General features: G+C 39.8%; 1 protein-coding gene across 8 annotated transcripts in view; it reads left to right on the forward strand.

Moving 5' to 3' along the window:
- Window positions 1–16,517, forward strand: part of MTM1 (myotubularin 1) — a 145,857-nt gene that overhangs the window by 59,840 nt on the left and 69,500 nt on the right. For all 8 annotated transcript variants that reach the window (XM_045188181.3, XM_024551090.4, XM_024551092.4 and 5 more), the window contains one exon: window positions 13,643–13,753. In XM_045188181.3, coding sequence (XP_045044116.1) covers window positions 13,643–13,753 — 111 coding nt within the window. The remainder of the gene's footprint in view (window positions 1–13,642; window positions 13,754–16,517) is intronic.

Genomic DNA, 16,517 nt, shown 5'->3' on the forward strand with positions numbered 1-16,517 from the left:
GTCTTTATCATGTTGAGGAATGCTCCCTCTACTGCCACTTTGTAGAGTGTTTTTATCATAAATGAGTGCTGTACCTTATCAAATGCTTTTTCTGTATCTACTCCTATGATCATGTGATTTTTGTCTTTCCTTTTGTTTATGTGATATATTAAGTTTATTAATTTGCAAATAATGTACCATGCTTTCATCCCTTGGATGAATCCTACTTGTTCACAGTATATGATCTTTTTAATGTATTGCTGGATGCAGTTTGCCAATATTATGTTGAGGATTTTAGCGTCTATGTTCATCAGTGATATTGACCTGTAGTTTTCTTTTTTGTTTTGTCTTTATCTTGTTTTGGAATTAGGATGATGCTGGCTCTATATAACAAGTTTGGAAGTCTTTCCTCTTTTTGGATTGTTTTGGAATAGTCTGAGGAAGATAGGGGTTAGGTCTACCTTAAATGTTTTGTAAAATTCTTCTGTGAAATCATCCAGTCCAGGGTTTCTGTGTGTTGGGAGTTTTTTGATTACTGCTTTGATTTCAGCAGCTATTATTGGTCTGTTCAGGCGTTCTGCTTCTTCTTTTTTCAGTTTTAGGAGATTATAGTTTTCTAGAATTTTTTCCATTTCACCCAGGTTTTCAAATTTGTTGGCATATAGTTATTCTTAGTAATTTCTTACAATCCTTTGTATTTCTGTGGCACCAGTTGTTATCTCTCCTCTTTCATTTCTGATTTGTTTATTTTGTCTACTTGAGCCTTTTTGTCCTTTCTCCTTTTACTTCCTGTGGAGCTTTAATGACCTGTTTCTTTTGTGCTTTTTACATTTGTGGTTTTCATTGGCTTCTCCCCTGCTGCCTACCCTACAGACCTGCTCCAGTCTCTTTATTTTAAAATACCTTCTTGCATCCCTTCTACCCCCTGATACTACTCTCTTCCTTTCCCTTCTTTGTCAGACTTCTTTTAAAAAATTGTTCACACATGCTGCTTCCAGTTTCAATCTATTAGCTCCTTTACTTCTTGTGGGCTTGTGTTCTCTATTGAAACTACTCTTTTACTGCTCAGTTCCAGTGGTCTTGGTTGATTCCTCAATTTTTTAATCTTCTCTGCTACTATGGGCATTGTTGATTACTCCTTCCTTCCTTTGTCATTTTCTCTGTGCATTCTTGGCTGTTCCATTTTTTTCTGCCTGTTACGTTTATTGCATTTCATTTCTTTTCCTTCCTACATTCTTACTTCCCCAGAGTTCTGTCCTTACCCTCTCTTAATTGTCAGTGGCTTTCCAATTCCATAGCTCCAGTAGCAATCTTTCATTTTGTATTCAACCCCTGTGGTGTGTCAAGCCCTGTGCCAGGTGCTAGGTGTAGTTGGGCATGCAGCAGACACAGTCTCTTCCTCATAAAGCTTTAGTTCTGATGGGACTGACAGATGTTAATCAGACATCACACCAATATATAACAACAAGCTGTGATAGGTGTTACATGGGAGTAGTACAGGGACACAACAGTTTGAGAAGCCTGCAAAATTGTTCTGAGAAAATAATCTTTGACCCCATAGTCTGAAGAATGAGTAGGAGTTACCTTGATATGGGCAGGGGCTGGGTTGGAAAGAATAAGGTGAGAGAACAGCATATGAGAGGCCCTGAGACCAAAGGGATCATGAAAAATGACTGTGTGGCTAGATTGGGGTCCAGGAGAGCAGTGAGACGTGAGCTGGAAAGGTGGGCATGACCAGAAGCCCTAGGCCTTGTAAGGGCTTAGGTGTTTAGAGGTGAACAGTGAGAAGCTTCAGAAGTGGTTTACATAGAGGAATAATAGCCTCAAATTTACTTTTGTCAAAGATCACCCAGGCTGTTGTGTGGAGGGCAGGTTGTAAGCGGAATAATAGTAGCTACAAAGAGACCACTGTGACTAATCCAGTGGTCTAGTGAAATTTCTGTTAGAGGGGGAGAGAGGTTAACAGATTTGAGATTGATTTAAGAGGGAAACATAAGAGATTGGATTAAGAATAATGGAGCAGGGGGGGGAAGGATAACAGAGACGGAGGATGACAAGGATGACTCCTATGTTTCCAGCTTTGGTAACTGGGTAGATGGAGTGCCAGCCACAGAGATAGGAAGGTGTAGTTTAGAGGCAGAAACATCACTTGTTTAGTACTGGACATTTTGAGTGTGAGGAGCTTTTGGGATCTCTTCCAGTTTTGTATTTCCAGCTGCTTCTTAGATATCTGTTCTCAAATTATTTATCATAACCTCAAGTCCACTGTGTCTAAAATTGACAAAGTTAATCTTTCTCCAAAACCTACTCATGTTCTTCACATCTGTTGGTGGGACCACCATTGTCCCAGATAGTTGAATCTAATTCTGAGTCATTTTGATTCTTCCCCAGTGGCTCATATCTTTTTTTTTTTGCTTCCTACCCTAGTCACTCTTCACTTTTAGACCCTTGTAGCCTCTCACTTGCACTAAAACATTACCCTCCAGGATTCCAAGGAATAGGTGTAGCCCTTTGCACACATTTAGACATTTAGAGGTACAGAGACACAGAATTTTAGCCCTCTACACCCATTCATGGAGAGGACTCAGAGCTGCTAGGTGAATCTTCATAAACCATCATTCTCTTGTTGAATTCCTCTTCTCAAAAATGCATTCCATGAAACACAGTCACCCTGATTCAAGCCCTGGGGTACTCCTCTGGAAATTCCCCTGCCACCCTATCTTAAACCTGGGCTACTTTTAAAAAGTATATAAAATCGGAGAGGACCACGCAGTTCTGAAGGAGAAGAGGGAATACCACAAGGTTTTGGGGAAGAAGGGAGAGGATCATGCAGCTTTGGTGGAGTGAATTGGAGAGGACCATGTGGTTTTGGAGTGCTTCTTTTTGCCATGCGGCTTAGGCAGCAGGAGAGACTTTGCCAGGAAGAAAAGGGGAGGAAGAACCTCTTGCTGGAGGGCCGTGAGAAGGTGCCACATGGCTTTGGATTAACTGGAGATCGCAGCAGGCACACAGCTGATGGTGCCGGGAGTCTGAATCACGGACTTCTACTTCTTTTCCTGAGACACGGTACCCCACACTTGGCAGAGGGAAAGGGGAAGGACTGTGCATCTGTAGGTATTCTAAAGGACTTTAATATCTTTTTTTAAAATTATTCAAAGAAACAATTTTAATTCTTTATTTTTTAATTTAAATTTTGTATTGTTATTCCATTAAAGTTGTGTGCCTTTTCTCCCCATCCCTCCACCCCACCCCAGCTGAACCCCGCTCACTCCCCCACCTCCACCCTCCCCCTTGATTTGGTGCATGTGTCCTTTATAGTACTTCCTGTAGTCCCCTCTCCTCACTGTCCCCTCCCCACTCCCCCATGCACATTGTTACATTGTTCTTAACTTCAATATCTCTGGTTATATTTTGTTTCCTTTTTTCTTCTATTTATTATGTTCCAGTTAAAGGTGAGATCATATGGTATTCGTCCCTCACCGCCTGGCTTATTTCACTTAACATAATGCTCTCCAGTTCCATTCATGCTGTTGCAAAGGGTATAAGCTCCTTCTTTCTCTCTGCTGCGTAGAATTCCATTGTGTAAATATACCATTATGGTAAATATACCATAGTTTTTGGATCCACTCGTTTGCTGATGGGCACTTAGGTTGCTTCCAGTACTTGGCTATTGTAAATTGTGCTGCTATGAACATTGGGGTGCACAGGTTCATTGCATTGGTGTTTCAGAGTTCTTAGGGTATAATCCCAGCAGCGGAATTGCTGGGTCAAAGGGCAGTTCCATTTTTACTTTTCTGAGGAAATTCCATACTGTTTTCCACAGTGGCCTCACCACTCTGCATTCCCACCAACAGTGCACTAGGGTTCCCTTTTCTCCGCATCCTCTCCAACATTTGTTTGTGGATTTGTTTATGTTGGCCACTCTGACTGGTGTGAGATGTTACCTCATTGTGGTTTTCATTTGCATCTCTCTGATGGCTAGTGATGCTGAGCATCTTTCCATATGTTTCCGGGCTCTCTGTATGTCTTCCTTGGAGAAGTGACTGTTCAAGTCCTTTGCCCATTTTTTAATTGGGTTGTTTGTCTTCCTGGAGTGGAGTCGTGTGAGTTCTTTATATACCCTGGAGATCAGGCCCTTGTCCGAGGTATCATTGGCAAATATGTTTTCCCATACTGTTAGTTCTTTTTGTAATTTGTTGCTGTTTTCATTAGCCATGCAGAAGCTTTTTATTTTGGTGAGGTCCCATTTGTTTATTCTTTCCTTTATGTCCCTTGCTTTAGGGGATGTGTCTGTGAGGATGTTGCTGCGTGGAATGTCTGAGATTTTCCTGCCAATGTTTTCCTCAAAGACTTTTATGGTGTTACAACTTATATTTAAGTCTTTTATCCATCTTGAGTTTATTTTCGTGTATGGCGTAAGTTGGTGATCGAGTTTCATTTTTTTTCACGTAGCTGTCCAGATCTCCAAACACCATCTGTTGAAGACACTGTTTTTGCTCCATTTTATCCTTCTGCCTACTTTGTCAAATATTAATTGACCGTATAGACTTGAGTTTATTTCTGGGCTCTCTGCTCTGTTCCATTGATCTATGTGCCTGTTTTTATGCCAGTACCAGGCTGTTTTGATTACCGTGGCCTTGTAATACAGTTTGATATCAGGTATTGTGATCCCTCCTGCTTTGTTCTTCTTTCTCAAAATTGGTGCAGCTATTCGGGGTCGTTTATGGTTCCATATGAATTTCTGAAATGTTCGTTCTATATCTGTGAAATATGTCATGGGTACTCTAATAGGGATTGCATTGAATCTATAAATTGCTTTGGGTAGTATGGCCATTTTGATGATGTTAATTCTTCCAATCCATGAGCATGGTACATGCTTCCATTTGTTTGTATCTTCCTTAATTTCCTTCTACAGTGTTGTGTAGTTTTCTGACTACAGGTCTTTTACCTCCTTGGTTAGGTTTATTCCTAGGTACTTTATTTTTCTTGTTGCTCTATCAAATGGGATTTTTTTCCTGATTTCTGTTTCTGCAGTTTCGTTGTTGGTGTACAGGAATGCCTTTGATTTCTGGGTATTGACTTTGTATCCAGCTGTTTTGCCAAATTCATTTATTAGGTCAAGTAGTTTTATGGTGGAGTCTATAGGATTTTCCATGTACACTATCATGTCATCTGCAAACAGTGACAGTTTCATTTCCTCCTTTCCAATTTGGATGCCTTTTATTGCTTTTTCTTGTCTGATTGCTGTGGCTAGGACTTCCAGTACTATGTTGAATAGGAGTGGTGAGAGAGGGCATCCTTGTCTTGTTCCTGATCTTAGTGGGAAAGCTCTAAGTTTTTGTCCATTGAGTATGGTGTTGGCTGTAGGTCTCTCATATGTGGCCTTTATTATGTTGAGGACTGCTCCCTTTATTCCCACTTTACTGAGTGTTTTCATCAGAAATGGGTGTTATACCTTATCAAATGCTTTTTCCGTATCTATTGATATGATCATGTGATTTTTGTCTTTGCTGTTGTTTATGTGATGTATTATGTTCATTGATTTGCGAATATTGTACCATCGTTGCTATCCCTGGGATGAATCCCACTTCCTCATGGTGTATGATCTTTTTAATGTATTGTTGGATGCGGTTTGCCAATATTTTGTTGAGAATTTTAGCATCTGTGTTCATCAGCGATATTTTCCTGAGGTTTTCTTTCTTTGTTGTGTCTTTATCTGGTTTTGGGATTAGGATGATGCTGGCTTCATAAAAAGAGTTTGGGAGTCTTCCATCAGTTTGGATTTTTTCGAATAGTCTGTGAAGGATAGGGGTTAGCTCTTCCTTAAATGCTTTGTAGAATTCTCCTGTGAAACCATCTGGTCCAGGGCTTTTGTGTGTTGGGAGTTTTTTGATGACTGCTTCAATTTCGTCTGCTGTTATTGGTCTGTTCAGGTTTTCTGCTTTTTCTTCATTCAGTTTTGGAAGATTATGTTTATCTAGAAATGTGTCCATTTCACCTAGGTTTTCAAATTTCTTGGCATACAGTTCTTCGTAGTAATTTCTTACAGTCCTTTTTATTTCTTGGTATCAGTTTTAATCTGTCCTCTTTCATTTCTAATTGTGTTTATTTGGATCCTCTCTCTTTTTTTAGTTGATGAGCCTCCTTAAAGGCTTGTTGATTTTGTTTATCTTTTCAAAGAACCATCTCCAGGATTCATTGATCCTTAGAATTGTGCTTTTAGACTCTATGTCATTTAACTCTGCTCTGATCTTGGTTATTTCCTTCCTTCTACTTGCTCTGGGCTGTCTTTGTTGTTGTTCCTCGAGTTCTTGTAGGCGTAGGGTTAGGTTGTTTGTTTGAAATGTTTCCATCTTTTTAAGGTAGGCCTGTATTGCTATGAACTTCCCTCTCAGGACTGCCTTTGCTGTGTCCCATAGGTCTTGGGTTGTTGTGAGTTCATTTTCATTTGTTTCCAGAAAGTTTTTGATGTCTTCCCTAATCTCGTTCTTGACCCATTCATTGTTTAATAGCATGCTATTCAGGCTCCATGATTTTGAGTGTTTTGGGCTTTTTCCTTTGGGGTTGGTTTCTAGTTTCAGTCCCTTGTGGTCAGAGAAAATGCTTGATATGATTTCAATTTTCTTGAATTTGTTGAGGCTTGCTTTGTGTCCTATCATGTGGTCTGTCTTTGAAAAAGTTCCATGTACACTTGAAAAGAACGTGTATTTTGCTTCTTTGGGATGAAAAGCTCTATATATATCAGTTAAGTCCATTTCCTCTAGGTTGTTCTTAAGTGACACAATGTCCTTCTTGATAATTTGCTTGGAAGACCTGTCCATTTTTGACAGTGGGGTGTTAAAGTCCCCTATTATAATTCTGTTGCTGTCAATATGTTTCTTGAATTCCTCCAAGATTTTCTTTATGTATTTGGGTGCTCCTATGTTGGGTGCATATATATTTACAATGTTTATGTCTTCTTGGTGAATTCTTCCCTTGAGTATTGTGAAGTGACCTTCTGGGTCTCTCTTTATGGCCCTTCTTTGGAAGTCTATTTTGTCTGATATGAGTATTGCTACCCCTGCTTTTTTTTCCTGTCTCTTTGCTTGGAAAGTTTGTTTCCAGCCCTTCACTTCCAGTCTGTGTAAGTCTTTTGTCCTGAGATGGGTCTCTTGTAGGCAGCATATGTGTGGGTCATGTTTTCTTATCCATTCAGCTATTCTATGTCTTTTGATTGGATCATTTAATCCATTTACGTTTAAGGTTATTATCGATAGGTAGTTATTCATTGCCATTTTTTCCTACCTGTGTTCCTCTCTCTTTTTCTTTTCCTTCCTTTCCTTAAAGCAGTCCCTTTAGCATCTCGTGCAGAGCTGGTTTGGTGGAGGTGTATTCTTTCAGACTTCTTTTGTCTGGCAAACTCTTTATATGGCCTTCTATCTTGATTGAGAGCCTTGCTGGATAAAGTAGTCTTGGTTGCAGGCCTCTGGTTCTCATTACTTGGAATATTTTTTGCCATTCTCTTCTGGCTTGTAGCGTTTCCATTGAGAAGTCAGTTGCTAACCTTATTGGGGCTCCCTTGTATGTTACTGCCTGTTTCTCCCTTGCTGCCTTTAAGATCCTGTCTTTGTCTTGCAATTTTGCCATTTTGATTATGATGTGTCTTGCAGTGGGTCTCTTTGGGTTCCTCTTGCTTGGGAGTCTCTGAGTTTCCTGGATTTGGGTGACTTTTTCTCTCCTCAGATTAGGGAAATTTTCCATCATTACTTTTTCAAACAGGTTTTCTATCCCTTGGTCTTCTTCTTCTCCTTCTGGTATTCCTATTATACAGATATTGTTACGTTTCATGTTGTCCTGCATTTCCCTTATTGCCTCTTCATTCTTTCTGAGCCTCTCTTCCTTTTCTTGCTCTTTCTGGGTGTTTTTTTCTACTTTGTCCTCCAGCTTGCTGATCCGATCCTCTGCTTCATCACGTCTACTTTTCATTCCTTCTACTGTGTTCTTCAATTCAGAAATTGTATTCTTCATTTCCTCTTGGCCCTTGTTGATAGTTTTTATTTCCTTTTTCATGTTGATATAGTTTGCAGTGAGTTCATTGTAGTTTCCCTGTAGTTTCTTGTAGTTCTCTGTGAGCTCAGAGAGCTCAGTGAGCTTCCTAATGACCATTGCTTTTAACTCAATATCTGATAGTTGACTTGCCTCTTTTTCAGTTAGCATTCTTTCTGAGGCTTCCTCCTTTCCTGTCCTTTGTGGATTGTTTCTTTGTCTTCCCAATGTTTGTGAGACTCTTCTTGTTAGCCTCTGCTTCTTTAATTGATCTATTCTGACTCCCTGGGTTTATGGTATGAAGTTCTATGGTAGAATGCCAATGGGATTAAGTGGTGCTGTCTCCTTAATCTCCTGTGCTCACTGGTCTCGAGCTGACATTTATGGGTGTAACACGGTCTAACTCTGCTCTTTTCAGCACTCCAGGTTTTATTGTCTCACCTGTGGGAAAAAGAGAAAGGGTTGGGAGAAAGGAAAAAAAGGGAAGGCGGAAAAAGGGAATAGAAAAGGAAAGGAAGGAAGGGAGAAGGAATAAAGAAATATCAGAGGCAAGATAAGAAGGAATTTTAACAAAAATTAAAACAAAAGAATAAATAAAAGAAGGCAAGAAGAAGGAATAAAAAAGGTAAAGGATGGAAGGGAGAAAGAATAAAAAAAGAAGGAAGGACAGAAAGGAAGAAGGAATTCAGGGGGAAAGGAGGAAAAATTTAATAAAAAATAAAGTCTTCTGCTGGCTTTAAACTGGTGTGGTTAGTTCTGCTGGTCTTCCTGTCTGTGGAAAGGGAGGGGGTGGTTGGAAGGATTGGTTTCACTTTTCTCCCTTCCTGAGCCACACTCTTCGCTGTTGTTCAGCCTCCAGTCCAGTTCCTCAGGGTCCTTCTGCTCCCCCTAGGCCTTTAGTTCACCAGTTGTGCTGTCCTTGAGTTGCACCCATTAGGGGCAAATCACAGTCCCCCTTCTTGGTCTTTGCTGTCTTAGATGCTAGGGGCTCCAGGTGCTGCTATGGGGTAGTTCAGCCCCCTACTGGGTCGAGTCTTTTCGGGAAATGCAGTCTCCCCTAGCCCTGCAGCTCCCCTCTGCTGAGTGTTCTGCTGTAGTCCTAGAGAGCCAGTAGGCTCTGCAGGGCTCTGTGGGCAGGGGCTAGGTAGGAGTTGTTCAGAACCGGTGATTTTAGGTGTGATCCCTCGCAGGCAGCCAGGCGGTTGACCAGCCAATCTGCTGCTTTGGGCCTGGGTCGTGCTAGGCCCGCTGGTCCGCTGCTTTGGGCCTGTGGGTGGGGCAGCTAGCCTCTGCACCCGGTGCTCACCCACCCGAGGTTTCAGGTGTGGGCAGCCAGCTGGGGTTTCAGGTGTGGGCCCCCAGTCAGCTAATCTGGGTGCGGGCAACCGGGCTTCAGGTGAGCGCCCAGGCTTCTTTTCCCCGAGTTCACAGTCCAGGGACTGAGGGGCGAGGGGCACCAGAGGCCGCGGCTGCTGCAGAAAGTTCTCTAACTAGCGGCTGAGTGCCTCTATTTTTTTTTCTTTTTGAGAAATTCTTCATATTCAAGCCCCCCTGGTCCAAGCAAGCACCTGGCTGCTCACACAGCTCAGCCTGGCTCTCTCCCAAGAATCCTGCAGCAGACCCTGCGCCTGGGCCAGGGCTTCAGTCGCCCTGGTCCCCGGGCAGGTCCCAGGGACCTTATTGTCCTTAAGCAGTCTTCTTACCGTCATATCCGTCAATGTCCTCTATCTTTGGTCTCTGATCTTCATATATGCTGGAATACTGTTGGCTGTTCGCTCTGCTCCTCAGATCAGCTAGGTGTTTCACTGGTGTTGAGAGGAAGTGGACTCTGCTCCCACCTATCTCGCCGCCAGCTTCCCCTCTGTGGTGCTCCAACAGAGAGCCTTTGGCCTTCACACCTGCCCCTTCTTGCGGTGGGTTTAGTTTCACTGTGGTTTTGCTTTACCGCTGAGGGGATGCTCCTTGCCTAACTGACCCTGGAGGAGCGGGCGAGGACTTTAATATTTTAATTAAGACATTAAGTCATTAGTCTAAGTCTGTGTAACTTTTAAATAAGTAATTTCTTTCCTTTTCAAAAAAATGTATATAAAATCCCCATGCTTTTCCACATGTGTAGCTGACTTCACTGTTACCTGTTTATGGAAGGCTAATGCCTAGCTGCTATTACTCTATTTTTTAAGGATCATCTTTAAATCACCCTCACCACAGAGTCTCCATGTGACCCCGTTGATAGGAAATCATCTTGCTCTCCTATGACTTCTTGTTCTACTTTGTCTGGACCTTTTTTAAATGGCTTTTGACACTTGCACCCTAGCATTGTGGCTATTTGGGTACCAGTATCTTATCTCCCAGACTAGGCCTTGAGCTCCCTGAGGGCAATGTCTGCATCATATTTAATCTCTGTGGTCCCTAGGGAACAGTACAGTTTCTGTTACTCAGTATACATTCAAAAGAGAGATAATAAATGAATGTATCTTTTTAGATTATTATATTTCCTGCTCAACTATTTTAGATACTTAGAGGCCATAGGCACAGAGTTTTGAGTTAGAATGGACCTTTGTGAATCTTTCAATATTTAATGATGTTTAGATAGTGACAACTTAGTTTTTCTGGAGAGGAAAGCTAGTTTTCCTATTCCTGGATCTTCCAGTTTGGCCTGCTGGGTTATCTGACTTTGAACCTGTCATTCAGGGTGAACCTGGCATGTAGCTCATTAGACTGTGGGTGTCCTTTGTCAGGAGCTGGCTGGTTCTCCTCAGTGTCCCATTTTCTGTTTTCGGTTGGGTCAGGGCAATTAGAGCTATAGAATTCCCTCTATACAGGGACAAAGAACAACAAGGTCTTATCTAACTTTTAATTCTTCTTCTTTGTTTATATTCTTGCTTCCATGTTGTTACAGTATCAGACTTTTATTTAGTGTCTACTCTATGCATTTTTAGGTATAAGCTTGGCATTTAGGAATACAGTTGAACAGATACTCACAAATCTCAATATAATCTAAGCATAATAACACTGCTTGATAGTATGTTTTTAATAACTAGATTGTATGGAGAAGTAAATACATTGTAACATACAGCTATGTATGTACACAGTTACTGAATAGTGTCTTTTTTACTCTAGGGATTTGGATTTCAGTTGCGTAGTGAGATGTGTTATCCCATGAACAGCTAAAAAATAATGCCTCCTTATAGGTACAAGCAGAAAGACCTGTAACTGCATGCCAGAGCATATTGAGCCACTATCATTGCATAGCAGAGCTATGTCTTCCAAATACTAAGGAATCCTTTGCTATAATAATAACTTCCATTGTTTTCTAGCTACCATGTGACAGGCACCATGCCAAGTAATATAAGTCCATTATCTCTCATCATCCCTACTTTACAGGTAAATGTGGCCAAGAGATACACTAACTTGCTAAAAGCATTCAGCTAATAAATGTTAAAACTCAGATTTCAACCATTTTTGTCCAACTTAAGAGCTTGTACTCTTTCCTCTGCATCATAATAACCATACTCTTACACTGTTTAAACTTTTTATTTTAACATAATTATGAACTTTCAAGAACTTTGATATATAGTACAGAGAGGTCCTGTGTTTGCCTCACCTAGCTGCTGTAATAACTGTACTGCCTTATCAAAACCAGGAAGTTGATTGGTACAATACAGTTACATCAGTTTTTTTCATGCCCTCATTTTTTTCATATGTTTTTGCATACAATTCTATCACATTTAATCCCATGTATAAATTTATGTAACTACTACCAATAGTCAAGATATGCAACTGTTCTGTCAACACAAACCGACTCCCTCATCCTGTCCCTTCATAGCCACACACTCCTTCTCAACCCCTGGTAACCACTTCTCTCTTCTCCATCTCTACAATTTTGTCATTTCAAGAATGCTATAAATGGAATCATATAGCATATGACCTTTTGAGATTGGCTTTATCTGCTTAGCATGATGCCCTTAAGCTTTTTCCAGGTGATTGCATGTACGCATAGTTCCTTCATCTTTGTAACCAAGTAGCATTCCATGGCATGGATGCCCTGCAGTCTTATACTCTGTGAATTTCTGGAATGCCCGTGAACTCTATTACATTTTATGAGGAAACACTTATTTTTTTTTTATATTGTGTTTTAAGAAGAAGGATTTAAAGTAAAAGAAAAGACTTAATTTTATTTGTGTCCCCCATAAGGACATCTTTTAAAGAACAAAAGTTTAATAAGCACCTTTAAAATTTTTCCTTTATTATCAAAGCCATCTAACAATGTTAAAGAAAATAGTTGATTTAAAACATTGTATAGCCTTTCCCATCTCTGTCCATATGAATATACATTTTACATTGTTGTAGTCACAGTATATTTTATATGCTTCTTTTTTCCATTTAAACTTATTTTTCCATGTTCTATAATTATTTTAGTAGCTGCATGCTAATTCCATCGAATTGACTAACTCTAATTTTCTATACCCTGATATTCATTTCTGGCTCCCTAGAGCATCTTCACACATACAGCTTTTTCTTCCGATGTGCAATAGCTGTAATATAAGTTCTTAGGAGTGCAGTTACAGAGTCAAAAGTGTAGGACCCTTTTAATGTCTCTTTTGATGTATGTACCCAGACATCATCTTGAATCTCAACCCTTCCTCATATTTACTAAGACAGTCACTAAAGGTTTCTAAAGCCTTGGTTTCTGCATCTAGAAAGGGGAATACTTTGCCTACATCCAGAACGGCTGTGAGGATAAAATGATATGATACATGGCAGGCCCCTGTTGTAGTAGCTGGCACAGATGAGGAATTCTGTATGTGGCAGCTGCTGTTATCTTGTTACAAGGATTGCAGAATGACTTCACTGACGTGATTTCATCATAACAGCACTCTTATTCAGGGATCCTTTGCGGTTAGCATTGGATAAGAAATGATGGAGAAGCATTGCTGTATATTCAAGTCCTGCTTTGTGAAATGCACTCATGCCTAAGATAGATATGACTTCCAGCTGGTTGGTTCTAGTCGGGGAATGCAGACATGGAAATTCATGGTAACAACATAGAGTGAAGTAAGCGGTGTAACAGCGGTCTGAATCAAGTGTTGCAGAACCTCAGAGGAGGAAGTGATCAGTACTATGTGATCTAATTGGAAAGCAAGGCTGTGTGAGAGGTGATGCATGCAGAACCGGGATTTAAGCCACAGGAAGAATATCAGTAGTGGGGAAAGATAGGTCAGCCTAGGCAAACGGAACTCCATGCACAAAGCACATAGGCCTGATTGTAGCTGAAATATTTGAAGAATGGTGAAGACATTCACTTAGTTGGGGCACAGAATGTCATGGGATAGAAGCCTGTAAAGACAGGCTGGAAGCAACATTATGGGCCCGTGAATTGTGTACCTAGGAGTTAATCTTCATTGTGTAGGCAATGCAGAATGTCACATGTTTGGGGATGCATTTTGGCTGCGTAAGTGATTCTTTTAATGCTTGCTCTTTCATGTGTGGTCTACAGTATATCATATTTTTTATAGTAAAAAGTGATAAAAGGGCAAAGATAAAAACACCCTGAAAGCATATGGTTGTTTTAAATTTGTTTTCAGTGTTTTAATTATACTGACAGAAATACTGACTTTTGTGTTTTTGTCCATTACAGGATTCTGCTCCAATACTTGATGTTCCTCTGGGAGTGATCTCAAGAATTGAAAAAATGGGAGGAGCGACAAGTAGAGGAGAAAATTCCTATGGTCTAGATATTACTTGTAAAGTAAGAGATTCAGTACTTTCTTACATGAAAAAAAAAAAAAGGCACTTTGGTGTTGAATAATAGGTAAAAGTTAAGTGGGTTAAAAAAAATAGAACACACTTGTTCTTCCCTTATGATCAAACTTTCCAAACTAGGGAAATGATCTTACAAAAGGGACCCACTTGTTGTCACCAAGTGTGAGGACTTGAACTGGTTATTTTGATAGCTTGATTGTACAGGAAGAAAGCTTTATAAGTAAAATTTCACACTTAGTTTTTCCCCAAGTCTGCTCCTAGTGTCCCTTCATGTGATGTGTTACCAACCAGATACCTCCACACTGTGAAAGGAAGGAGACATACAGTACATTGTGCCCTCTGTTAACAGGATATGTTCTTACCTCTAACAACCTTTCTAACCTTTTCATGGATAGTTTTCAGAGGCAGTGGCTTAACATTTTGTTTTGGCATGGTGGTTGGCCAAGCTTTAATGATAATAAAATTTAATCAGTTACAATAGTAGTCATGTACTGAGCATCCATGTCAGTCCAAACACATGCCAGGAGATTTGCATTCAGTACTCAGGGCAAACCTCTGAGATGGACAGTGGCATCCCCATTTTATAGTTGGGAAGTCTAAGGATAAAAAGAATTAGGTAACTTAGCTAAGATTACCCAACAAATGGCAAAGTTGGGATCCAAATACAGTGAGATAATCCTTCTGCAAACAACAAAATAAACCCTCTGTCAAGAAAGCTAATTTTCAAGGTATTATCAGACCATAATCTGTAGAAGAATGACCTATCCCAGAAAGAGCTAGATGGGTTTGGAGGTCATCTGTTTCAGTGGATCTTACACTTCGATGTGCATCAGGGTAAACTGAAAACTTCTTTAAAATGGAGATCTTTGGGTTCTACCCCAAATCCTACTGTAATCTCTGAATTTGGGGTCCCAGAATGCTGGTACTCTTTTTCAAGTGTCTCTGGTGACTCTTAACCATCAATCTAGTCCACAAGAGTCAGCAATTTTTTTTTTTTTGTAGAGGGCCACATAGCACATATTTTAGCCTTTGTGGGCCAATAGCATCTCCATCATGTGTACAGCTCTGTGAGGTTTTTCTTGTTGTTGTTTTTTAACCTTTTAAAATATAAAAAAAAATATTCTGAGCTTGAAGACCACACAAAGACTGACCTGGGCTGAAGTTTGGTGACTCCAGGCCAGTCCAAGTCCTTCATTCTGTGGATTGGAAAATGAAGCTTCTGCTAAACAGAATTACTTGCATAGGGTTGCCCAAGGAGCTGGTAGAAGAGCCACAGTGAAAACCCAAGTCTCCTTGCCCTAGTCTCATTCACTGTGATTTCTTAAAACCAACCTCTTATAGTTTTGTTTGGATTATGAACACAGTATAGTATTTTTGTCTCTGAATTATAAAAGATCAAGGCTACTACACTCTATCAAAAGCCAAAGGATTATGTCATATTTAGACTTGAACTAAAATTCTCCATCACTCCCCACCTTACCCTTTTTGTTGTTTTTGTTTTAATTCAAGCTACCTTATACCTTATCCATGATCCCAGCTACAGTCTACCCTTCAGGGCCTAGAAGTATGGGGATTTACTTTTAAGGAAAGTTTCTGCATTTCACATAAGAGGATCCATGAGAGTACAGTCTTATATTACAGATATCACAGTACTCAAGGGGAAATGTGGTTGCTATTTTGATGATTTTGAAGTGCCTTTAATTCTAATAGAGTTTTAACAAATTCTGTTTGTTGCCTTATCAGTAGGAAAAACTTAAATATTAATCACTCAAAATTAATAAGAAAAAGCACATTCTTATCCTTTGACTGTTTATTACAAGAACAAAGGGCTAGGAACACCTCAGCAGGTATAATTCTTAAATGTTACATCCATATTTCTTGGAATTAGCATTAAGTTCAAAGACAATGGTGGCAAACAACTAATATTCCAGCCTTCTTGCACTATGTTGTGAAATAGTTTTTTGGATTTTATTCAATTACATGCTTTTAAAAATAAAAGCACAAAATCCTGGAGTTGGCAAGGCCCACTAGAAGCCATCTGCATATAGAATGATCAACTGTGGGTCATGCATTAGCCTTCATAGAGTCTGGTTCTTTATACTTCCTTTGCTGCCATTTGCATTTTGGGTTATATATGGCAATGTCTTTGCTGGTCCTTCACATCAAACAATTAGAACATTTTAAGAGTGCTCTTGAGATAATAAATTAAAAAGCACTTTGAAAAATATGAATATGATGACATCCAAAAGGGCAGGGACTGGATCTGTGTCATTCCTGAGTATCTGTATCCCCAGGGTCCAGCATGGTGCTTTTTTTGATTGAACATGTGGTGCACAATATAACATTCTTAGTGCCGTGATTAAGAGACAGAACTCTAGCTTTGAAAATGAGATACAATATTAGTTTGATGTATAATACAAATTGATATTTAAGGGAGCTTACTTTGTTTAGATTTGATTTAAAGGAAGAGTTTCCTGCTTATTAAAGAGATAGGTAACAGAAGCTACCCTTAAAATATGGTTTTGATAATTAATTTTTTGTTCCTGGAAGTGTAGTCACTCCTAATATGGGACACTTTAATGTGGTTATATAGAACTCTGAAAATAAAAGTTGTATAGTAAAAATGTTGTACATTACTTGTATGACAGCTTGAAATGCCAAGCATTTCCTAAATTTTAAAAAGTTTAAAATCATGAGGGGTGAGGGAAAGAGCTTCTGTATTTTAATGACATGTTTGACAATTTTGAGAT

This window comes from Desmodus rotundus, chromosome X (genome assembly GCF_022682495.2).
Source record: "Desmodus rotundus isolate HL8 chromosome X, HLdesRot8A.1, whole genome shotgun sequence".
Classification (NCBI taxonomy): Eukaryota; Metazoa; Chordata; class Mammalia; order Chiroptera; family Phyllostomidae; genus Desmodus; species Desmodus rotundus.